Below are 25,561 nucleotides of genomic sequence, written 5' to 3'. Positions count from 1 at the left end.
AAGATTTTATGCAGATACAATACCTTTCAAGCTAAAACATCAAAAAAATGCTTCCTACACAATTTACACAACCTATCACTAAAATGAACCTAATTCGGAGCGAGTGCCGATAAACAGCTGCTTTATCAAACACTGCGCAACAGTGTACTAGGAGGGAAAATCCTGGCTTGGTCACTCCGGGTGAATTCCGACATCTGCAAAGATTTTAATGAGATCCTTTCGGGCAAAGCCAGCCAGGCAGCCAAGACGGCGTTTAGTCATGGGTGAAATTTCCACACACAGTAACACTCATAGGACTTGAATGTCCTGCTGTGGAAGGGTGAAAGCTTCCCCCTTGTGACCTCAACATCACTTCTCTATTGACTAAGCTGAATTTCAGCTGTGCCTTGCAACTCACCATCCCCAGGTGTTGCAACCAGGAAAAGCAAAGAATATCCTATCTAATTATAAGAGTATCATTTGCAAATCCTTTAGCTTTCAGAGGTTTGCCTGGAAAGTATTGTAGTTCAGACTCAAAATGTTCTGTTATAAAAGGAGGGGAGCAGGAAACAGAAATATGAAATGTGTTCCAAGTGAATCTCAAAATTTTGAAATATATAAGGCATAAATTTACCAGAGAGACCTGGGAGGCTTCCCATTGCATCACTTGACTGTACTACTGCAAACCTTCACTTACTCCATCCAGAAGGCCATATTCAGCCCCAACATAAAAAGGTGCATTGCAAAAGGCCCTCAGCCCTCACAGAAGTCAATTCACAAGCCAAGCAGTGTGATCTACTATTTTTTTGTAATCCAGAAGAAGTAAAAGAGATATATTCTGTTTTCTTGTCTGTAAAGCACCGATGCCACTATCATTTCTGTAACCTCCAAAAAGTTAAAAAATAGGAAAACAGATAGTCAGATTTCTCAGTCAAAGTGTTATTTCCAAACTTGCACTTCACGAATAAAAGGTCCCAGAAAAAAAAAAAAAAAAAAAATCTCTTCAGGCAAGCTAGAAATAGCCAGGCCAATAATTTATTTCTCTGTGGTTCAATGTGCGTGGGACACAACCTGTGGTTCATTTAGCTGCAGCAGCAAAAGCTCAACTGGATCTTGGCCACACAAATACCTGAAAACTTAACATACTTACCATTATCACAGTGAGGGAGATGGTTAGTCTTGACACACCACTGAAAAAGGAGGCAGCTCCAATGGCAGCAAAGAGACCTGGATCCATCCATGCTCCATATTCATTAGTTTGAACACCAAAAATGGAAACAAGAATCAAACCAATTATCCTGCCATACAAAGCTCCCGTGTACCTGTATGCAAGAAGAAAAAGAGCAGTCCTCTTGCCAATGACAGTGTTTTCTAGAAATGCTTCTAATATTCTGCTGATCCCAGATTAATTTTGTCAATTTCTGTAGCAACTCCTTTCCCAAGAATAGCTCTAGCATCCTTCCTTAGTATGAGCATTTACTTAGTGCCAATCACTAGAACGAAACTGCCAGATTTACCATACTTTGAAGAAAAAGGACTGTTGGCATGTCTTTCTTAATGTCCTTCAAAGCCAAGTGAGAATGAACCTTAGAGGAATATAGTCAAAAGTATAGGTCACAGATACACACACTGGGATATTTCAGATAAAAGGCCTGCACTTCTAGAGCTCCAGCCTTATATATTTTCTTAAAATTAAGTCTATCTGTGCCCCATAAACCTGGCAAGTAATATATTACAGCCATATAACAAATGGGCAAAATGGAGTAATAGGTATTAATGACCTGCCCAAAGCTAACCAGGAATGAAGCTGTGAAAAGAACTCAGGAGTCCTCAAACCAACCATAAGCTACACTGAAGAGCAAAAACAAAATTTAGCACAGTTGGGCATATAATTGCTGGTGTGATACACAGCATTTAATTCCATATGCAAGGAATTAAATATACAGATTCAAAGATCAGCCAATGAACTGGATTTGTACAGACATTCCCCTTCCAGAAATGGTGAATAATTATCTATACAATAGTCATATATATGATATATATTATCTGATTTGGGGAGCATCATCATGCACCATTACACAACTTTTTCCCATTTATTCATGCAATTGATTCATTTTATTCATGGATGCAGTTTTAGTAGTTCTAGAATGGTTACAAAAATTAGGTTATCGGGTCAGAAACACTGGTGCTGGCTGACAGACTTGACTATCTCTATCTATCCAGCTGAGTATGCCATGTTTCAGAAAATACTGCATATTAAAAATCGATTTAGACAACAGTTTGGGGAGGGTAGGAGGTGAATACTCAAGGGTATGGCAAAGGCAGAAGGTTGTACACACAATTATTTCTTTTTAGTTTTTTCGGTATTTGAATTGCATTGGGCTGGATACCCACTCTCCAGCCATGACTCCTTGCTTGCTGAACATTAAACCTCTCAACATTACTGTAAGAACTTTGCTCTAGTCTACCACAGCTTTCTAAAAAGTACAACAAAAGACCTAACTGCAGTTTTCTCCAAAGTCTAGGGTGTTGATGTCCAGGATTAAGATTCAGGCTATTACGTGCATAAGAAACAGATGAAAAGTCTGGATCTGAACCCGTATTTCTACAGTTACAGAGATGGAGCCAGCAGCCGAGACTCTCTCTGGGTCCCCAAAGGATTCAAATGATCTATACTTGGAAAGTGCACGGGTTTGGCTATGGGCCTTCCACAGCTATTCTCAGATGATTTTTCTTCATTCTTTTCCACAATTTTAGCATCTCTTTCCAGGCAAACCATCCTGTTCCACCTATATAACCTCCTCCAAGCAATTATAGCTTTGCTAATGCCAAGCTTTCAGCTTACAATTCAGATTGTTGCTACTCAACACAGGCCTTTTGTACAGGAAGCTCAAACCAACATGGGTAAAGCTTACAGCATAGGAATAACTAGGCCACTGGCAACAGCAGAACCTGCCGTCCAACAGCTGAGGATGAAATAAAATGCCAAAGCAGTGCAGAGGGATGTGTATCCAAACTCTTCATGAGTCCCACGTTTAAAAAGATATGTGATCCCTTGCTTCCCATTTTCAACTAGAAGAGCAGCAGCTGCAACACAGAGGAATAGATGTGGAGAGATACAAAACATTAAAAGGATCCTTTACAAAAATACAGTTTGTAGTAGTTCTTATTTGCCTAAACCTGATAAAAAAATCAGCAAAGTACAGAGATCAGTTGATCGGAGTTTACATGACAGCTTCAGCATGTGGGGCACTTTCAGGAAAACAAGGAACATTTGTTTTTTCCAGTCTGGTCTGTGTGATGTTAATCTTGGTATAAACAAGAAGAAACTGCAGCCATTTAAGCCAAAGAAAGGCAACTGTACTACTTCAGCAGGACTCTTTCCCCATTCCTTTCAGAGGTAATAACTCAGGAACTTCCCAGCATATTTGGCTCAAATATGGAATTTAGTTCTGATATATCCCTCAAAAGGGAGCACTACATTACTTTGAAGAAAATCTACATTATGAGTAAATATACCTGGATATCACGTCAAGTTACATAAATTCCATTTGTTCCCACGTATCGATCACTTGGCTCCCCTTACCTTGATTGAAGGTTTGATTAGAATATCTGACTCCATCTGGACCAATCCATGTGCTTGATGAACAGCTATATTCTGAAATTTCCCTCTTGAACTGATTTATGCTTAAATATTAAAAACAAACAAACAAAAATTATTAAATGGATTAATATAACTTACCTTAGTCCCTGTACAGAATGTGTCTATTACATAGAAATTTTACACAAAAGGTCTACTTTCCCTTACATCTCTCAATTAAGTTGTTTTATTAACTAATAAATCTAGTCTACTAGATCAGTTTATTAATTATTTTACTAAACTAATAAATCTGGTTTATTAATACTCATACACCTCTGCATAAACCTCCTGCTGCTGAAACCCCAAATTTCCAAAATCAGGAATCACATTACACTGCCTAAAACCAGAAAACAGGAAAAAAAATCTGATTAAAATGCCCAGCCTTGCCTTGATCTCCTTGTCCACACATATCATTGTAACTCTATAAAACAGGATTAGCAGACCAAAAATTTATCACCCCTGACGAACACTTCAGTGGGTAAGCACAGCATCCCGAGCTGACAGATACATTTGCAGTTAGAAAGCTTTGCACAGGAGAGCGCCATGGAGAGCTGGAAGGACTTAGAGGTTTCCTCTTCCACAGCAGCACAGCCTATTCCCAAACCACACCTAAAAGATGTTTGTCCAACACATTCTTAAAGCTCTCCTTCGGTAAATACTGGCACCAGTTATTTCAACATCTTGCAACTGAGACTGCCGGTTATCGTGGTGACCGTGACCAGCCTTTCTGTACAGCACTACTATTCCTGGACACTTTCTCAATCTCTGTCATCTGGAGCAATTGCACTCTCCAAGCAGGTACAACTTCCTTCTTCCAGCTTGGAAAGCACCCAGCATGTTTTGGACATCACCACAACCTAAACGGTAACAATATGAACTTGTTTCTGGAACAAAGAGCATGAGATCTGTGGTATTTGACCCACCTGATCCCCCGTCAGAACTACAAGAAAAACTTAAAATGCAGTCAACACCTAGTGCAAGAAAATTTCTTCCAGACCCCAGATTGGCAACCAAAGGAACACAAGATACTTCCCAATCTTGTATTTGCTTTTTACATTAATCCAACCACTCAAACAAGAATTCCAAATTCATACTGGACAATAAAAAAAAAAAAAATTATTTACTCCATCCTGCTTTAGAAATCATATGATTGTGTAACCCACTTACAGCAAAGCCTCAAGTTCTATACAAATGGCTTTACTACCAGTAAAGGAGTGCATACATATAAATAACAGCACATCTGAGAGGCAATTTGAAGCTTGCAGCAATGCCAAAATAACAGACAAAAACAACAGAAGAAAGTTTTTCTACAATTAAAATACATGGTTGAGCAAAAAGAACAAATCACAGAGAATGGAGATGTAGGACTTTTTTACACACAGGTTTTTGTACCACTAACTCCTTCCATTTGAAATCATTATATTTAATAGAGACACATTTCTCCCCGGTGCCAATGGGAGGACTGCACTGCCACACTGCATGCTGCAGGAATATGTGTGCTGTACCAAAACCTGCTAATGGAAGAAGCTCATCACTTCTTTACCTCCTTCTCCTGCCTCCCCACGACCTCCTATTCCTCCTTCTCCTAGGAATACCAAGGCCTGCTGGAAGCACTACAAAACACTACTGAAAGTACTGTTTCGGTGTAAATTTATGAGAATAAACTATGCTAGAAGGAAGCGCTGTCATACTGGCATAGCCACATACAGCCCCATCTGGAGCTGCAGCTCTTGCACTGTCATGACTTAGAAGAAAAAACATACACTTCACCGAGCTGGATCACTACAAAGACAAACTTAAGCATCTTACAATTTCTTTGTTATATAGTTCTTATTGGATATCTTAAAGTAGCAAGGGTGCCTATTACTAACCTGTTGGATCTCCAAAGGTTAATGATATTTACCTGCCCCTGGAGCACTGAATAAGAATCTCAGATTATGCTGAGATGAGCCACATCTAAATGATCCTAGCTAAAGTCTCACAACTGCAATCACAATTCCCTTTTTTAATTTCTAAGAACAGAAGAGCAGTGAACAAGCTTCTTTTCTATGTTTACTCTTGTACCTTATTACAAGCTTACTAGAAACATCACAACTACCTTCAGCATATGCATGGCCTTGCAAAGCCCAGGACAATTTGGTGCTTAATTCCCTTCAGATCTATCCATTTTCAACAGGATGTACTCCTTATAACTTGTAGCCACACCAAATAAAAAATTGGCACTACAACCATTTAGCTTCTAGTTTAGATCAGCCTGACTATTTTTGATTCAGAGACAGACAAAAAAAGCCATGAAATTATCGTGGTTTCGGATGGTTTTCCTTTAGAGCAAAAATAGTTTTGTTTTGAAAAATAACATTTTGCAAGCATTTAGTCCTTAAAATAAAAAAAGGATGTTGGGGTGAGAAAAAAGGCTTTTCCTGGTGCAATTCAAATAGCTGCAGTCACCAAGTGCTGGTACTAAGTAAGTGACAAAGTTTGCTTTTGTAAAGAATATGTAAATGCATATTATAGCAAACACTACTGAACCCGGTACTGCAAGTCAAATGACAGTCTAGAATTGGTGGCAAGAATGGGAAAGTATGTCTGCTTTCTATATACTTCAATAAGCTGTTCAGAGTCCACTCACCAATGGCAAGTTATTCAGTATTTACAGTTCATATTATGCAATATATATGATGCTTCCCACTTGGAAGGAGGAATCAATAAATTTTACAAATTTCTGAATTTGTAAAACTACAATTTGGTAGTGACCATTTGCAATGACCGTGAAATCAAGCTATCATTTAACCTCAATCTGAGCAATTCTTTTTCTACTTCCTCTGGATTCCTTATAGGTATTTCTCAAGAAAGATACTTGGACTGCAAAACCTGTATCAGATTCAAGGACCTCAACTGTATCACCCATAAAATCCCTAGCCATTCAGCCACATATTCCCTGCCTGTTTATTAATAAAATATTTGTCATTTTAAGTCCCCGGACTACAGTTTCTGCTGTAGTGGCATGCGCCTCTGATGTATTACCTATTGGTGTTCTTATACAGAGGACTGATCAGATCATGTCCCTCAGCCAATAGTAGCTGACTGAAGCTGAGAATAACAAAGGTTTTTAATCAGTTTCCAGTTCCAGCTTTCCAGTTAAAGCACAGCCTGCCGCTTATAGTCTTATATACCTATCTATAAGGCCTATGCACCTTTTAAAACAAAATTAGGATTCTAAATTGAAAAACTGCTTGCATGATACATACAGCCATGTTTCAGGCTCTTTTCATTTTTTAACTTCCTTTTGTTTCTTTCTTTCTCCTTTTTTTTTCTCTTTAATTTGGCATGATGGCAAATGCCTCTCACTGGAAAAGTTTAAGTGTGATTAAATTTCAGTGATTAAAAGATTAAGTGTGATTCTTGTCTCTACATGAATTCATTTTAAAAATTCAGCTCTGATGCACCTTTGAATCTTTCCATCCCAAATCCTTGTAACAACTAACTGAGAGAAATGGTTAATAATTGTATTTATATAGAGATGTTCCTGGCGACTCTCCCCACTTACGTTTCTGAGTTGTTTCTCAGCTGGTAGTTTCTCACACTCATGACTGGCGTGCAAGGAAAGAAATACGGTAAATATACCGTAACAGTTGTTGTACATACCTGCAGGCATTAAAATAAGTAAACAGACTATCGTGAGATGTAGAAACAGACAAAAACAGAAAGAAAAGTGTCTAAAGTCACTAGTGCCAGCAGCTACCACAAGGAAATAGTACTTTTGTCTTGCCTATGTATCCCAGAAGATCAGCATTTGCTCGTAAGCAATGAGTAAGGCCCACATTCACCTCATCTAACTTCAGGGTCTCAGCTGTTGCAGCTAGGTAATTGGCCTCCAACTCTGTAGCCACCAGAGACCACTGCTACCTCCAGAAAGACTTGCAGCATGTGGGATGCTCTACGCGTGCCCAGGCTCCCCACCACGCACCATGGCACGCAGCGGAGACGCGGCCAGCCAGAGCTCCTTGCAGGCTGCTGACCCGAGACCGCAACTTCTGAACAGCAAGGACTCAGGATCTACATGTCTTTCATTAAGGACCTAGTTTTTAGGCTGGTACTTAAAATTAGGCTGAGTGTCAAAAACAATCCACTGCTTCAATTTAAATTACCTCCTGATTTATGCAAATTTGAAGTCCCTAGTAAGTATGAACAACTAAGGACTTGTTTCTAACTCGCAAACTTATTGCTTCCCTTCTCTTATAAGGAGGATGTTATGAAAGGACTAATACTCGGTTAATCAACAGAAAGAAGTTCCTAGACATCCTAGCAGTACTAGACAGCTATAATGCCTAAAGCAGATTACACACTATAAAGTGGAGACAAAGACATTGCAACCCAAATGGATAAAGAGAATTTATCAGGTCCTTCTACTAGTTTTCCATATACCCATTTTGAAGTAAACATGAATAAAACCAAAAATGTTTGAAATAGAGCACATCAGAAGGTGTTTTCACTGGCTGCTTTGCATTCATCAAAAGCAAAGGAAGTTTTTACATGAGATGACTGTATTTCAGTTATGCATGTTTTTCAACATAACATAGTTCAATATAACACAGTTGTATTTCATTCAAAACTAATGTTTTTTACCTTAGTTGAGTTCAATTTACATTTCTAAATAAATGAAGATACACCATCCCCCCCCCCCAAAAAAAAAAAAAATTTAGAAAATATTTCAGCAGACATCTGGCAAAAAAAACTGTAACACACAACCATAATAATAACATATTTTCCAAGCACAAGGTTTCATGCATTCTCTGGATTGTTATAAAACAACTCAGGTAGCACATTTATAGAAACCCTCAAGCTGAGATTCAGCTGTGTGCAGTTGTGACAATTTGTCAGACAATCATATCTCAAGCCTTTGTTTCCCTGTATCTCAAAGATTATAAGCTTATGGGCTGAGAGCATCTACAAGAAATAGATGAAACTGGGAGTAGTTCAGTCTTCACGAAGCTTAGGTCAGGTTTTGTTTCTGAAAACTTAACTCTGGGACAGTTCAAACCCAGGTCAAGTTTTTGCCAAAGCCCCAAAGTCCAAAGGGAGCTAGAAGGACATCTATCTTGGAGCCAGTGGCTACATATTTAAAGCAGTAGCCTAACTTCACAGCTAGGTAGAAAAAAAAAATAATCCTCTCAAGTAACCTTTTAAAGTTTTGACAGCTTAATTTATAAGTATATATGCATATATCCTTAAATTGTCCACCCTGCCCATTGAAACACTGAGCTTTTGGAACAGAAGCATTAGTCAACGTGATTAAAAAAATAAAAAGATAGCTCTGCCAGATTCTTGGCAAAACATTATCTACATTGTGATTTCCTCACAGAGAGAAAGGTGATGAATTGAGGAGAAGCAAACGCAGGCCAAGGGGCAGAAGGTCACTTAGGAAGACGGCTTTGCTTAATCTATGGCCTGAAGATTAGATATTCAATTCCAGTCAAAGGAATGGTACTCCGGGTTATGTTGTGGGTGTGGAAGATACCATGATGGGTTCTTTCCAAGTTTAAATGCAGACTGGTTTATACAAGATTATTTTTGGTTAAAGTCACTGTGACACAGTTTCTTTCAGTTGCCTGATTATGTGAGTTTATAAAAAAAAAAAAAGAAAGAATTGTATGGTTCTCTCTCAGATCAAATAGTTTCTTTCCTGCTGGTTTTTTTGCCAAGTTGTAATAAAATAAGGACTGTGACCTAAGCAGGATCTTCTAGAGCTAATAAAAAGGGAAAACAGTCTGAATAAGAGTTCATGCTACAAAGTTTATGTAAAAAAACAGTTGTTTTTTTTTTTTAAATTACAGGATGAAGACAAAAATATATAAACAGAAAAGCTCTTGTAAGCACTACAGCCCTACAAAACACATGCTGTTCTCCCAGTTTCAGGTATGATCTGGCAAGGCGCTAACCGCTCCATGAACTTTTGGAGTCAGTAAGACACCACTCCTAAACAACATAAAATAACTCCTAGGAGACAATTTCTTTACATCTGACACTAAATCTTTGCTAGCTGATCTTAAGTTTAATCCTACAGTATCTTCTAACATACTGGGTCTTGCTAGCTTATGTTGTGGCTTGGTTTGTCTTTTTTTCTGAAAAGTGATAAGGAACTGTGTGGGTTTTATGTGTTTAAGTAGTTTATGCAAGGTTTTTGTAACGTACTATGAGAAAGCCAAACCTTTTCCGATAGTAGGGGAAGCGGCTGTCAAACACAGAGCTCCGGCCCCAAATTGTTAAAATAATAATCGTTACAAACCTGACCTCTCACAAACAGAGGTCCTTTGGAAACCGTGGAGTTTACACAGGACTACTGGGAGTCACCCGTGGGACTCCACTCCTCATCGCGCTGGTTTGAAGACAGTTTTTTTGTTAGGATGTCTCATTGCAGACCTCAACAGCACAAAGTCCCGAATCCTTTGCAAGACCTGGGAGCAAACTTGTAGCACAACGAAGGAAGGCTGGGCAGCGGAAAGACTCTCCCTAGAGCTGAGAACACCCATTTTCCTACCTACCTCACCCATTCCTTCAAACCTGGAAGCAAGAAGCTTCAAGCGAGCTTCCTCAGGGTGTCTCCCCTCAGAGAGGTGCTGAACAAACACGGCTGCAAACTGAAAAGCCGACGTTCTGCCGCTAAGAGGAGCTGGAATCCACTTGTCATCGATGGCATAAGCCTGCTCCAGCGCAGGCCGTCCACGGGGACCCCTCCTCCTCCTCCTCCTCCTCCCCTTCCTCCCGCCGGAGGCCAGGTTTCACCTCCGACGAGCCGACAGAGAACCCAACAAGGAGGATGCTGCTCCCAGCAACGAGCAGGAGCAGGCAGAGGAGAGGGAGCTGGACTGTCATAGCACGCACGGCTTCCAAGGACGAAATGAAATGCACTCTTTTTGACCCGATGGAGAGGAAAAATAGTGCAACCTATGGGAAACGTGCACGTCTCCGCACCAATCTGTGGAGAGCCTGCAGAGACTCGACCGTGTGCCTCAACCTATGGGGCACTTTCAGCTCCAAAAGTTTCTCCTCTTGTATTTAAAATGCTAATTGTTTTCCTCCCAGTATCACCCAGGTCACTAATGAAAGCCAAGCTGATTGCTTTCCCCTGAAGCTTATGTCTTTTTGCTGGCTGGGAGTAGAGGCTGCCGAAGGCATGTCTGGGCTGATAGGAGAAGAGCATCTATGTGACCCATTGGTCTACAACTGAGCGACCCTCTCTCCAGGAGGGAAGGAAGAGAAAGTATGCAATAGTGTATATATAAAAATATATATATAGCATACATAAAACATACTGGCAAGTCTGCCTAAGAAGGGGCAGAAGAAAGGGGCTTTGGTGTGCACCGATCTCCCTAAAGAAAGTTCATCTCAACACTCTAAAAAGGTCTGAAAACTCCTCAGGAAGACTTCCTCAAAAATGGTGGAAAAAAAGAAAAATTATGACAAGCAGGTATTCACTAGACAAACTTGAAGGGAAGCCCAAATTTGCACAATTCACTAAAAGTGCAGTACAAAAGCTCTGAAGGTTTCCTTCCTCCACATTTAACAACATACTTAAGTTATAACCAAAACAAAAAATTGAAAATTATGATAATGTTCAAAATATGGAAACCTTTTGTCTCTACCCTTTTCATTCCAATGGCATGACCCTCCCCAAAGCCATACAATGCCAAATGGAAACTCCAAAGCCTAGAGGTAAAACCCCACCTTATCAGGACATCCAAGGCTCCAGGCTGACCTCCATCATTAACAACTAGGGATAACTGACTCCAGATACACAGTTAGCTCCACAAAGTTTTCTGTACCTATCCATAACTTTTAAACCCTCTACAACATTTATTCTTCATGCCTCTATTCTTCTCACAACAGGCAAAGATCACCTTTGTTGTCTTGAGGCAAAAATGCATATGGTTATGGTAATAGTCTCCTAATTGTTTTTTCCAATGTAACAGCTGAAAAAGCGCCCAGGTGCAGAGGCTTGGAGGAGGATGTCCACCTGGTGCTGCTACATGAGCAAGCTGTGTGGGGTAATGAGAGGATTAATCACTAGCAAGGAAAAATGGAGAAAAATGGATGAAATCTACTTGTGACAGCCCTCCACAGGTTGCGAACAAATGCGAAAGCACACCAATGTAACTGCGACACGTCACTAAGTTGATGTAGTATCATCGGAGTAGAGCAGCAGTGGGAGAGCAACTATACAGGTAAAATACTTCAAGCATTAAAAACCAAAACAAAAACCCAAACCAAAACATCTCTTCTCCATTCTTATATACCCACCAACATTAAATACCTATATGTACTTTGGAAATCCATATGTTTGCTGTACTCTATTGGACATTATTGAGTACCAGCAGGTCAGATTCACTTTTCCATCCAGCCAGTTGATGACCTGCCCTCATTAGCCACTGTAAATGTTATATAATCAAGAGAACCATATTATTTACTTACAAGGATGAGCACAGTTTCCAACAGCTTGCTTGTTTTTCTAAGGGATAATTTTGGAATTGAATTAAAGAACTGCATACGTAATTTATTAATCTTTATATTTAGGGAAACAAAGAGAGCTCCCAGAAGACCTCCAAGCATTCCAAGGAGGATGGTCGGAACAAAGGCCAAGACGTTCATGTCCAGCAAGTTCTTAACCTGAGTCGAAGAAAGGAGAAAATATGTTCTGAGAGTCCTGCCAGTGACATGAAATATTGCACCCTCTCTTACAAAACCTGATACTACAAAGTAATTCCCATACAGGAAATAAATCTTTCCTTGTGGTTTAGCGAGCTCAGCTAATTAATTTAAAGCTGATCTCATAAGAGATGGTGTACTCTTCTTGCACACCTCACAGGAGTGGAACCAGCAGGTAGACACTGGTGTTGGCACACATAGCGGAAATCTCTGTGATGCACTGCAGTTACCACAAGCACTCGGCACTTCAGGTTACGTCCAAATAAAATGACATATTGGCCTTAATGAACACTTCAAAAGATTCTGCTGAACCAGAGCTTTGCTCACTGTGTCTATATCTACAACATAATCTGGGAAAGTTCATTTATTGTGTCAACCTGCATCCATGTCCATTGAGATCATATATGAGTAAATTTATTTAAGCAAAACTGAAAATTGATGCTGATCTGGAACAACTTACAGAACAACAAATCACAAACACAGAATATAATCTGGCAGCTGGAATAGTAATTTAATTTTCTGCTTGATTCCTCAACAGGCAGCAAGGATGAGAGCAATATCATGTTTTAATTTTATCTTCCAGCCAACAAAAAGGGGTCAACAGACCCAGTGGCAATCTATTCAAAGCTGTGAGGATACTATTTCCTTAGCCTAGGCTTAGAGCTACACAGTTTTTTGTCAAGATCAGGATCTGGACAGAGTAAGAGATCAGGAAATGCTCAAAAAGCTACCTGGCAAGAAGCAGTAAGGGCACATGTCAAGGGTTGCCTGCAGAAACCTAAACTAGTATAATCTTGGGGGCAGCTGACAGGGGAAACTGTCAGCCTTCCTTAAATTGCTTGAGCAAGTACACAGGCCCTCTTACTGTTCAAACTCTTTTTTCTTCCTCCTCCTCTTCTCAACTTTTAATCTTATTCTTGTTCCTGCTACAACAAGCCTAGACTTTAACAAATCCACCAGGGGGCTGTACTAAGCACTGGTGATATTTCCTGAGATGAGAAATGCCAGGGTCAAAATATAGCCAAGCTTGAAGAATTGGTCCATAAGGTGCTGCAGACTAGGAAACCAGGTCTGGAAGAGGGAGAATCCCAGAATTCAGAGACAAGTAGCTTAATCTGAAGTAGAAAAGAAGTTTTATTTACTGCAGGATCCAAATATCTTGCATTATATTCTACTTAGCTCCAATCCTTGATTAAAACTAAAAATGGACATACATGGTTTTATTGTTTTCTCTCCCTACCTCCATTTTACCTGTGGGAAAGATATACTGAGATGTTCATTTTAAAGTAATAGATGCACGTTACACTGCATGTGTGTGGCAATAAAGGTAAAACCAAGTGCGTGTTCCACTCGCTGGGAATGAAAGGTGGCATAGTGCATTGTTTGTTCTTGTTGTAGTATCAACCACAAGCTCTGGCCAATCATCAAGAAAAATCTGTTACCTACAGAGCAAGTTTCACGTTTACAAATAATCCAGTGGTCTATGTAAAAATAAAGTAGAGCTTCCTGAAAATCTCATGCTCTGGAGTACAATAAATTGTGCTCCTTGTTAACATTATGCTAGGTAGAATGAAACTAAAGAAAACAAATAGTTTTCTTGAGAAACATAACCCACAAGCTTTAAACTCAGAGTTTATCCACTGTAAACTGTGTTGGTTAATGCCACAAAACACGAAAGAAGCAAAATTTCCCCTGAGCCCCGTGTTCAGTGAAATGAAAATGTTTCTTGTTATCTGTACCACACTGGGAGCCAAAAACTATTGAACACTGCCAGAAATCATGTTGATAATAATTTTAGCTAGCTTTTCCCTCTAATGACACTAATTGAAGATAGAAGGAGACAGAATCCACTGCTCTTTTCAGAAAACATCCTGAAAGGAGTGTTAAAAGAGCAATGCTTATTGTAAAATAGCAATTGAAGTGAGTCTACTCTCCATTGTGCATGCAGCTGTTCATTACACAATACTTTGGCTTCAGCAATGAATCTGGCTTCAGAAGGTCTGACCTCTTCCCTATCCATGTAGTCTCACCTTTCTGCCACAAATTTTTATCTTCTTGTTTGTGTCACTGCAACTGTTTGGGGGACTGCACTATGAGCTGGTCCACAAAAAGGATTTGGGTTGAAAACCAACGTCTTCTCTGCTTGCCCCAGCTAAACTTGTGGTAAAGCAAATATACCCAAAATACTTTTGCATAGCATATGCAAAATCATTATATCAGTCAGCATGCACACAAAAAAATGTTGCCCATTTTCCCAACCAAGATATGCCTACATGTGGAAAATACCATAATGTCTGGTTTATGCATTGCTAGAGAGACACAGGCCAGAAGAAATTCAGAGATCAATGAAATTGATCAGGGAATTACCTTAGGAAAAATTTACTTAGTAGCAAAAAGTGGAATGGGATTCAGAAGACTAGGGTTTTATTTCTAGCTGTCTAATTGATCTCCAGGTCAAATACAAAGAAGGACATTGAGGCAAGAAGTGAAGATCATGATACTTGCACATCACTATTGAATCATCTTGCAATAAAAATGAGCAAAAGACATGATAATAAAAGCAACTATTTTTAGGTGGACACACGGTAAAATTCAAAGATTGTGTTGTGTTGGAAGGAATAAAGTAAAGGCAGCTGAGGCTGAAGGTCACCTCCATTGTGCAATGAGGAACAAACAGTGATTTTATGTTTTCAAATGTTTAATCTCTAAGCACTAAGGAACAGGGGCACAGTACAGCAATGCCTGCAGCAACAATAGAGAGCTCAAGCCAACTACAGAAGGAGAGGACACCTCATTTAAGAGCTTCTCTGCTTTCTCCTTTACTTCAAACTATCCCTGTCCTATCCAGCACCAATACAGAAAGTTATTAAGGTAACTTATATGATTAGCTAATAAGCAAACAGTAGATGCTTTGTCTATTTGTTTGCTTTAATTTAGAACAAAACAACTCTGTGTTGTATCTAAGTGATTACCGGATAAAAAGTGTGAATGCTTCCATATCCGCTGATCTGGTAATTGTACATATACCATCCTTTCCCTTTCTCAGTCCCCCTTCCCCACTATTCCCCCAGCAACAATGCTGAAAGAGGCAAGCCTAAAACCCTGTATCTATTTCCTCCCACCCCCACACAGTACGTACCCAAAATATAATTCTTTTCTCTGCTTCAAAAAATCCAAAATGACCTCTGTAAACAAACCCACAGAGAGAAGAGGACAGTAAATCCGTGGTGAAGGTAGCCATCAAGCAGCAGAAGAAGGTTTGCCAGGCCAGCCTGATGTCCCAGAACGAAGACACTTCTTCTAACGTGAACAAGAGCCCACCAATGGGGGCACGAAATACCGAAGCTATGCCTGCTCCTGCACCAGCCGTAATGAAACTGCGCCTGCAACAGGCAGAAGAGCCAAAATTCGGGTAACAGGAAAAAAAACAGAAACAAAAAACTTCCATAAACATCGTTTCTTGTCAAAGCTGGGTTTAGGGGGCTGAATTTATAGAGCTGAGGGTTTATTTTAGGGTTATTTTCACCTCTAGGATTTTAGATTAGATCTGTCCATCTTGACCTCTGGCCTTGACAAAACCCTCAATCCTATAACATCGCGTGGGGACCACTGCACCACGCCAGCAAGCTGCTGAACTGGTGCCAACCAGCCTAACACCAGGCAGACATACCACTTCACACCTTGGAAGCAGTGCAGTCACGGGGGTGAAATACTGCAGGGAAAAAAGGTAAGAAAGTTTGGGATTCACTAGACAATGAGAGTACAACCTTGGACACTGTAGGCTCAACATGCCGCCTCCGTCTATAAATATCTGAGAAATCCACAGGGAATGTATATGCCTTGTCTCCCTCCCTGTAAAGGCACGGAGCTCACATACACCCCAAAAAGCAACAAACTTCTGTTGTGGTAAGCTGCACTAGGAGCTCAAATGGCAGAGATCTGCACTGTGAGCCAGTTCCAGTAAAGAAAAAAAAAAAGAAGTAAAAAAAAAAGAAAAAGAAAAATAATTATAGTGTTGTAAAGAAAGGCATTAATGGGCAGTCTTCCTTTATACACTTATTATTATTTATTTTCCCACACACAACATAATTTTCTTTCCAAAGCACCCATTTCATTACATGAAAACAACATCCTGCATCAGACAAATGTTACATTTTTAAGGAAGGCCACAGTGTGCAAAACAGAGGAATGATATAGAAAGAAGAAATAAAATTATGCTTGAATTCTGCCTTGGAAAATTAGATTCAAGTCCAGCCTTTGGGATACTGGGGTGATGCTGATACATATAATGCACTAATCACTAGCGCTCACCAGCTTATAAAACTTTCATCCTCTGGATGTGCGACCTGAGACTTCAGGGATAATTTGCAGAAATGCTGAGCATTCAGTACTAGCTGAAGTCAACAAGTACACAAAACACTTGAGTATTTTTAATATTAAGAAATGGTAAGTTCTCAGAACCCCCCCTCCCCAACAGATCAGAGTCAACTTTAAACATTAGTGGGCCCTTTTGACTTCTCTGTGGTGTCCACAATTTTTATCAGTACAAAGATGGCTGGCAATGAGTATAATGGATAGAAAATAAGGGAAAAGATTAGAGAGTTCATCTCAAAGCCCTTAACAAAGCCCACCAGTAAAGCTACACAGGCAACTTTATGTCTGATATTTCCCAACTCACAAATGCTGAGTTAGACACTCTTGTGCGTGCATTTTTACTTACACGTATCTTCACAGTGACATTGTTTCCAGCAGCAGGGAACTCAAAAGGTACTGCAGACCACAGTAAAAGCTGGGCGAGCTTTGCTTGGACGACTCCAACTTCTTGCTCCAGTCAGTTGTACATGCTACGTGTCCCACCAGTAGTATCAACAACGAAACGGGACCCCTTCTACACATCTGTCACAGCTGCCCAATGGAGGGATGCCTTAAGATCCTTCAACATCCTAACACTTGCTGAGTTACTGCTCTGCCTGTGACAGTACTTGGAGAGGGTACATCTCTTGAGCCTACCTAACTCCAAAAGATACCAGGGGAGCGGGAGTCTTTCATCCCTGTCTATATAAAAAAGCGAGGTCTTGCTTAAACTGAAATTTGTCTCTGCTGCTCACCAACACCCCTCTATGTGATGGGGATTTCCACACAACCTGTCTCTCCCAGGATGGTTCCTGACTGCAAGCTAATGCTTCTTCCTAATTATACTATAACCGGATCCTGCAGAGAAAACAAAAGTTCTCACTGCTTCTCTTACCGCAATTGCTGATTTCTTCCATGACTAACATTATGTTTAACCAGCATGTGTCAGATGTATTTAATGACTTAAAAGGCTAAAGGCAAAGGAGATCCTGCATCTTCCCTTTGGTCCTTTTTGATTTTCTTTAAGCTACAGATAGTTCACGGTGGCTGTGCATTTGAATCTTTTGTATTTCTTATTTCTTTAGGAAATCAACACAAGTTTCTCTTTTTATCCTTGATTTAGAAAAAAAACAGTATCGTGTAGGGTTTTGTATGTCAATAGGAAAATAAATACCATCCAGAAGACATAAACTGGTTTGTAATTTCTTTTTCTGGAAACTAATCTCATTAATTTCAGTAGAACTGTTCACAAGAGGGAGCTTACCAGAGTTATCTCACAGACACGCATGAGTAGAGAAGAGCCAGATTAAAAAAGTGTCACAAACAATTTACTTTTTCAAAACTAGAAAAATAAAGCAAGGGCCCACTGTGCACATTGTGCAGTCCCCATCACCTCTTTTTTCCTGGGCCAGCATCGTTAATTTGAGGATAAAGTCCACGTGTAAAAATCCTGCATTTTTCTCCCTCCTTATACAACCCAGAAGGCAATGGGAAAAGGTCTTCAGTATTAATGTATTATTTCATTAGCATTCAATAAAACAACTTGTGAACTTTCTTTTAATTAAAGAACTTTAAAGTTGTTTAATTAACTTTCTTTTAATTAGAGTGGGTGGCTTTTGCCCCATTCCAAAGTGACAAACAGAAGGAAGGCTGAAAGACTGCTGGAGCAGCATCTCCGTTTCCCTTCCAGATGCAATGGGCTCACTGACGACTTGCCAGACACCCACGGGGCACCAAGGGCAGGTGGTGGGACAGTCCGCCTCCGCGCCCCCCCCCCCCCCCCCTGCCCCGAGCCCCACAGCTCTGCCCATCACTTACTTATCAGCTGAATTCCGAAACCTGGTGAAGATCGGGAGGTGGACGCCAAGGGTATCCAACTGCAGCTGGCTCATGCCACAACCCAGGAGGGCACTAAAAGTGATATTGTGTAATTGAGAGCACTCTTTGGTAAATTATTCATAAATCAGCCATGGTTAAAGGCAGGGGAGGACAGAGCCTTAGTTGGCATGCAGCAGCAAAGCTAGATTGGTTTCAACAGATTTAAACATGGAAAATGTTGAACACGTCTTTTAAATATGCAAAGTTCCATTGACATAAAGCAAAGAGGCTACTAAAGACTTTCAGATTCTTGACTCAGAGACTTAAATGTCTCTTTTGCAAGGAGTGTTATGATGATAGACCATGAAATGCCTTTTGAAGAACTGCATTTTAATGTCTGCCCAAATGTGGTGACACGTCAGACTATAGCCCATCATTTCAGGTTAATGACCATGGGAGCCAGAACAGCCCCACTTGTAACAGAAGATGTGTCATGATTTAAATTATTACAGTGTGTTCCCAGGCAGCACTTCAAACTACATTTAAATGCGGGGAAAAAAAATCCAAACCCTTAGTGAAATGAAAAATCTATTCATTGTATAATCTTGGAAGACTTTTCTACAAGACTTAAATTAGAAGCCTTAACGAATCTCTCAGAGGCTTTTAGCAACTTACGTGTGTTTATGTTTAATAAAAATGGTGGAGGGTTCCAGCTAAATTAAATTAAACTAGCTCTTAATTCCTATGTTTTGAAAAGGCATCCCGTTAATACCGTGCTGACTTTCTTCATGGAAATATGATTCAATTCTTTGGCTCCTACATCACTATTACCAACCCAGCACAAAGGAAAAAAATCACAGCTGCAGTCTGTGAGCTCCTGGAGACAAATGTCTGAAAGCAATGAAAACAAAAGAAACCTAAAGGGAGAGCTAAACCTTGGTAATCATTGTCTGGAAGGTTTGTGGCTGCCTCTGACTAACCACGTGCTCCTATTTTTGAACATCTGAGTCATCCCCTAGGGTAGTGCACCTCTGTGCAAATAAATAAATAAATATAAAATCCGTAACCGAAAATGTGAGAGGGTGCTGGGGAGGAGGATAGGTTTGGTCAGGGTGGTGAAGAGGAAGAGAACAAACCTCAAGGATGAATACTTTCCAAAACCAAAAAGGATCAAAAATAAAACAGTAAACCAGCCAACAAATGATCTACATCATATTAGCAGAGACCAATTTTACCATCTCTACTCAAGATACTGTTTAATAATGGTAATAAAGTACAGCAGGATTCTCCTCTAAACGGCAAATAAAGGAAACCATGTCAGTCACCAAAACAGAAAAGCCCAAAATCTGGCCCACAGTTACTAAGTTTGGCTGTATCGCAGCACAGTAAAGTTTAAGAACCGCTCTGACCTACTGAGCGCCACTGGGCAACCCTCCTCTCCCCTTCTCACAAGGTCCCAGACCACAATAGGGTGGTGGGGATTCTCTTTCTTTGTATATAGCAAGGGGGGGTAAAAACATTATCCTTCAAAAAGACTATGAAGTCTACTTTTCTCTGCCTAGAAATGTAGTATTATGCTACTGCATGAACAAGAAGCAGCTCCAACCTGACTTGCAGTCTGCCATCTGCAGAGCTTGCAAAGCAGCGCCTGGTTTCTGTGGTCACCCTTAGCTGGCACTGGCAGCTGCCGTGTTTGTAAGCTGGAAACATGGACCCCAAGGGACTGGTTGTCCATCACTGTGCACCTTGCACAGCCACTTACAGCACTTCTGCAGGTAGCTGTAAAATTGTTGCCCCTTTCGCGCGCAGCTGCTTGAGACTGGCTTTATTTGCATAGATAAAAGCAGTTATAAGGGATGCAAAGCAGCCGGCAGGCCATAGCTGTGGGACTGGTTGCTTTTCAGAAACAAAACTGGCTGCTGTTGTCCAGATAACTGCTTGCCGAGCCCCACAGGGAATCATACTAGGGAACTAAGCCAGTATTTAAAACACGCAGTGAAAAAATGTTTTTCTTCACTGCATGGCACGAATAGTTGTGCTAATGCAAGGAAGGGGACAGCACAGGTGAAAAGAGCTCCCAATGCAGGGTATTTTCTAAGCCAGCACTGCCACCAAGACAGACATTGCAAACCCATACCCTCAGCCTGATAGCTTTAACTTTTGTCTGCTATTTCTTACCCCAAATGGATCATGGGACCTTCTGACCCACAGAAGAGCCCAGAGGTTACAGCCAGCACACATGAGACGAATGTTCCTAAAAAGGTCTTGATATTGAAAAGATGTTGAATAGAAGTGCCATTCAAATACCCAATGATTTCTGGCAAGCCAGATGGTGAACCTGCTGGGCAAAAGAACTGCAAAGGAAAAAAAAGAAAAGAGAGAGTCAACAAGCATGTTGATGTGTTAGATGGATCTGTGGACACGGATTTTAAGTCCAGCCCTCATCTTGCTCTGTTCACAGACTTTCCCAGAATTGACAGATAACATAGATACACATATAACTTCCAGCTACACACAAAAATTCAAGCTCCCAACAGTGTTGCTGTATGTGTACTGAGAGTAACGAGAGAAGAAAATGACTGACGAGGGCCCCTGCCCCAGCTCCCCGCCATCCCCTCTGATGCCTGAAGCCAACCAGCCTGTTGTACTCTGCACAGGCAGTCTGCAGGGCAGGGTGTACCTGTGAACCTGTATGATTTGTTCTGTCAGTTCAGGCTTCAGATAGCTTAAAACTGGTCAGTTGTTACACATATAACAGCAAACTCCCTTTTCCTACTGTTGCTGGATTTTGGGGTAAGTTCAGTAAAACATTCACTTTTTCTCTCACCTATGCTGTTAATTGCCTGTCTATAATTAAATTGAACACAGCAGGACAGTAAATGACAGAAAGGCTCAATGTTTTAGCCTTGCCGCCTTGTAAAAGTACTGATCTGGGCTACAAGCAATACCCACATAGCACAGCTAAAAGATCAACCTAAAACCAACAGTAACTTTTATATGGAGTGATGGTCTTTGGCTTAGGCCCCTTCCAAACACCAAGTTTTCACAAGTTACGCCAGCTGCCACTTGTATTTATTTTATAAACACCACATGGTAAGTGTAAATTGCATCGCCACCACCACTGATTTCACCCCAGACACTTTTATACAAGTTATGGGCGGTGGAATCCAGCTTTAGGCTGAATGCCAAGAAAGACCTCTCCAATTGGGTTGTATAATAGAGGGGGGGTTTAAATAAAATACTGAATTAACCAGTATTTGGAAGAGCAAAAGATCTGGTTTATCACAGCATTATAGGCTTGCTGCACAGGGGACGTAACACTTACCAGCACTGAGCCTGAAGAGAGAACCACCATGGCCAGCCCAGACCCAAGCGCACACAGCCACGTCATGTGGATGTTCCCATCCTGTCCGGTTGACAAATAGATTACTACATCGGCACCCATAGACCAGGTCCTGCTTTTCAATGAACTTCTGTCCCACAGATTACTGCAGGCAGAAGGTGGACCATAGGGAAAAACCAAAAGAAGCAGTGCAGGCTCCTTAGAAGGACAGGAGTGAGTAACAGTAAGGTGAATGATGACTTTCAGATTAATGTGGTTTTTTCCAGGACTTCTTGCCCATCTCTCAAAAACACTATAAAGGATACATTGTTACTCATCAAGGCCCTTTTCAGGTCAGAAGCAGAGTTAAAGGACCTTAAGAACATGCACAAGAAAACACTACATGGTGTCTTCAGGAGACATTTTGCTTGGATGGAGGCTTCAAAGTCTTACATCAGTAATTACCTTTATGAATTTGCAGCTATTATAAGTAGACAGAATATATGTGAGCAAGCTATTTCTTGCTTTGTATTAACCAAAAGGACATCTCTTATACTAGGCCTTCTCACATTTAAAAAACACATTTCAGTCTCACTGGGTTTTCAGTTTGTTTGTTTGTGCTTGGGCTGACCGCAGCCATGCTGTCTCCAGAACTCCTCAGTTCCCACACGCTTTGCTGCCTTCCATAGTGCTCAGCTGTGATTCATTGTGTGCGCAGGTCAAACACATCCCTTGCATTTCTGAGGTCACAGCATTACAGCCGGCCACTGCAGCCTTTCCGGCAGCACGTCCCATTAAGGCTTTTATAAGCACTTCGTGCAGCACAGCCAAACAGCAAAGCAAAGTGCACGAAAATGAGTATTGCTCATCTGCAGCTGAAGGAGATATATAGATGGGAAGGTCTTCCAGGGCAGGAATTACATGTGTGTACTGATGTCAGAGCCTGTGAGAGCTTGCCTCCTGTCCCTCTGTATTAGTTCAATACAATAGGACAAATTTTATAATACAACAGGACCGACAGTGCGTGTAACAGTTGTTATGATGCCCTGGAGTCAAACTGTGGTTTCTTTCTATATATTCTTTATTTATACTTTAGTGTGTATATATACACACATGTGTGTATATACATACAAATGCATATATACATGTATGCATGTGTATTCATCCACTGTTTATATATTTTATAAACTTACGCATAGTTTGTATATAAGAAACGCCAGGCAAATTATATTGCAAGAGAATTATATATGCTTTCCTCATGGAAAACCTAAACTTGTTCGTTTCTTGGACATTCCCTCTGATATATTCAGCCTCCATCTGTTCCACAGAATAAGTCTTCCCTTGCATTTCTGTGAAGTGATTGAGATCTATCCTTCAGCAGTTAGCAGGATTATTTCATTATCTTGATTTCATAGAATAGTGGAGGACACATCCATGTCTCCCTTGTACTGGAGAGCCGAGAACTGGACACAGTACTCCAGATGTGGCCCCACCAGTGCTGAACAGAAGGGAAGGATCACCTCCCTTGACCTGCTGGTGTATTGGGTTTGCGTGGCATGATTTTGGTAGGGGGGGGGTGACAGGGGTGGCTTCTGGGAGAAGCTGCTAGAAGCTTCCCCTATGTCTGACAGAACCAATGCCAGCCGGCTCCAAGACAGACCTACCGCTCGCCAAGGCCAAGCCCATCAGCGATGGTAGTAGCACCTCTGAGATAACAGATTTAAAAAGGGCGGGGAGGGGAAGCTGCTGCAGTACAGCAACTGCAGCCAGAGAGAGGAGTGAGAACATGTAAGAGAAACAACCCTGCAGATCCCAAGGTCAGTGAAGAAGGAGGGGGAGGAGATGCTCCAGGCACCGGAGCAGAGATTCCCCTGCAGCTTGTAGGGAAGACCATGGTGAGATCACAGCCTGTCCCTCCCCCTGCAGCCCATGGAGGTCCACGGTGGAGCAGATATCTTCCTGCAGCCCATGGAGGACCCTACGTCAGAGCAGGGGAATGCCCAAAGAAGGCTGTGATCCTGTGGGAAGCCCAAATTGGAGCAGGCTCCTGGCAGGACCTGCGGACCCATGGAGAGAGGAGCCCATGCTGGAGCAGGTATTCTGGCAGGACTTGTGACCCTGCAGGGGACCCACGCTGGAGCAGTCTGTGCCTGAAGGACTGCACCCCGTGGGAAGGACCCACGTTGGAGAAGTTCATGGAGAACTGTCTCCCATGGGAGGGACCCCATGCTGGAGCAGGGGATGAGGAAGGAGTCCTCCTCCTGAGGAGGAAGGAGCGGCAGAGACAACGTGTGATGAACTGACCGCAACCCCCAGTCCCCATCCCCGTGCTGCTGGCGGGGAGGAGGTAGAGAAAATCAGGAGTGGAGTTGGGCCCGGGAAGAAGGGACGGGTGGGGGGAAAAGTGTTGTAAGATTTGGGTTTATTTCTCATTACCCTACTCTGATTTGATTGGCAATAAATTGAGTTAATTTTCCCCAAGTCGAGTCTGTTCTGCCCGTGAGGGTAATTGGTGAGTGATCTCTCCCTCTCCTTATCTCAACCCATGAGCCTTTTGTTATACTTTGTCTCCCCTGTTCAGCTGGGGAGGGAGACTAATAGAGCAGCTGCATGGTGCTTAGTTGCTGGTTGGGGTTAAACCATGACAGCGGCAACAGTCCTCCTAATGCAGCCCAGCAGGCTGTTGGCTGAATGGCACCACAGCCATCTGGTCTATCAAGCACTGCTTCCTTCCAGTCTTTTGTCTCACAGTTTGCTGAGGGTGCACTCTGTCCCATCATCCAGGTCATTAGCGAAGATATCCAACAGTGTTTGGCCCCAGTATTGACCTTGAGGGTATACCCATGGTGACCAACCTGCAGCTAGACTTTGTGCCACTGATCATAACGCTTTGAGCCCAGCAGTTCTGCCAGTTAAATCCATCTCACTGTCCACTAATCTAACCCATACACCATCAGTTTGTCTATGAGGATGTCATGGGAGACAGTGATGAAAGCCTTTCTAAAGTCAGGATAAACAACATCCACTGCTCCAGTCATCTCGTTGTAGAAGGTGGTTACCCACTGTAAATCCCTGCTGACTACACCCAATCACCTTCTTGTCCTTCATATGGTTAGAAATGGTTTCCAGGATTATTGGTTCTATGACCTTCCCAGGGTCAAGATGAGGTTGACTGGCCTGTAGTTCCCTGAATCCTTCTTCTTGTCCTTCTTGAAAATAGGAGTGACACTGGCTTCCTCCAGTCCTCAGGAACCTCTCCTCAACTGTCTTGAACTTTCAAAGATAATTGAGAGTGGCCTCACAATGACATCAGCCAGCTCCCTGAGAGAAGGCATTAGAGTACCTTGGCCTTTTCCAAGTCCTTTGTCACCAGGTACCCTACCCAGTTCAACAACAAGCCCATGTTTTTCCTAGTCCTTTTGCTGCTGATATACCTGTAGACACCTCCTTCCTTTCTTGTTGCCTTATTAGATTCAACTCCAGGTTCACTTTGGCTTTCCTAACCCCATTCCTGCACACTCAGACAGTGTCTCTGTATTCTTCCTGGGTCATCTGTCCTTGCTTCCATCTCTTGTATGCTTCCTTTTTATGTTTGAGTTTTGTGAGGAGCTTCCTGCCACCTTCTGCTTGATTTCCTGTTCATTGGAATGGACTGTTCTTCACATGGAGGAGATAAACCTGAAAACCAACCAGCCCTCTTGGACTCCTATTCTCTCCAGGATGGTCTCCTTTGGAATTCTTCCAAG

At 41.5% G+C, this 25,561-nt stretch overlaps 1 protein-coding gene across 1 annotated transcript in view; it reads right to left on the bottom strand.

Moving 5' to 3' along the window:
* The window catches only part of LOC142029037 (chloride channel protein C-like), an 82,194-nt gene that overhangs the window by 52,536 nt on the left and 4,097 nt on the right, over positions 1 to 25,561 (bottom strand). The window contains exons 3-11 of the mRNA XM_075023266.1: positions 21,819 to 21,899; positions 20,672 to 20,847; positions 18,494 to 18,586; positions 15,462 to 15,705; positions 12,089 to 12,283; positions 7,167 to 7,264; positions 3,566 to 3,666; positions 2,895 to 3,066; positions 1,130 to 1,301 (exon numbers count right to left, since the gene is read on the bottom strand). Of these exons, the coding sequence (XP_074879367.1) occupies positions 1,130 to 1,301; positions 2,895 to 3,066; positions 3,566 to 3,666; positions 7,167 to 7,264; positions 12,089 to 12,283; positions 15,462 to 15,705; positions 18,494 to 18,586; positions 20,672 to 20,847; positions 21,819 to 21,899 (1,332 nt within the window). The remainder of the gene's footprint in view (positions 1 to 1,129; positions 1,302 to 2,894; positions 3,067 to 3,565; positions 3,667 to 7,166; positions 7,265 to 12,088; positions 12,284 to 15,461; positions 15,706 to 18,493; positions 18,587 to 20,671; positions 20,848 to 21,818; positions 21,900 to 25,561) is intronic.

This window comes from Buteo buteo, chromosome 3 (genome assembly GCF_964188355.1).
Source record: "Buteo buteo chromosome 3, bButBut1.hap1.1, whole genome shotgun sequence".
Taxonomy (NCBI): domain Eukaryota; kingdom Metazoa; phylum Chordata; class Aves; order Accipitriformes; family Accipitridae; genus Buteo; species Buteo buteo.
Note: the sequence above shows the minus strand (reverse complement) of the source record. Positions and strands in the feature narration are given on the sequence as shown.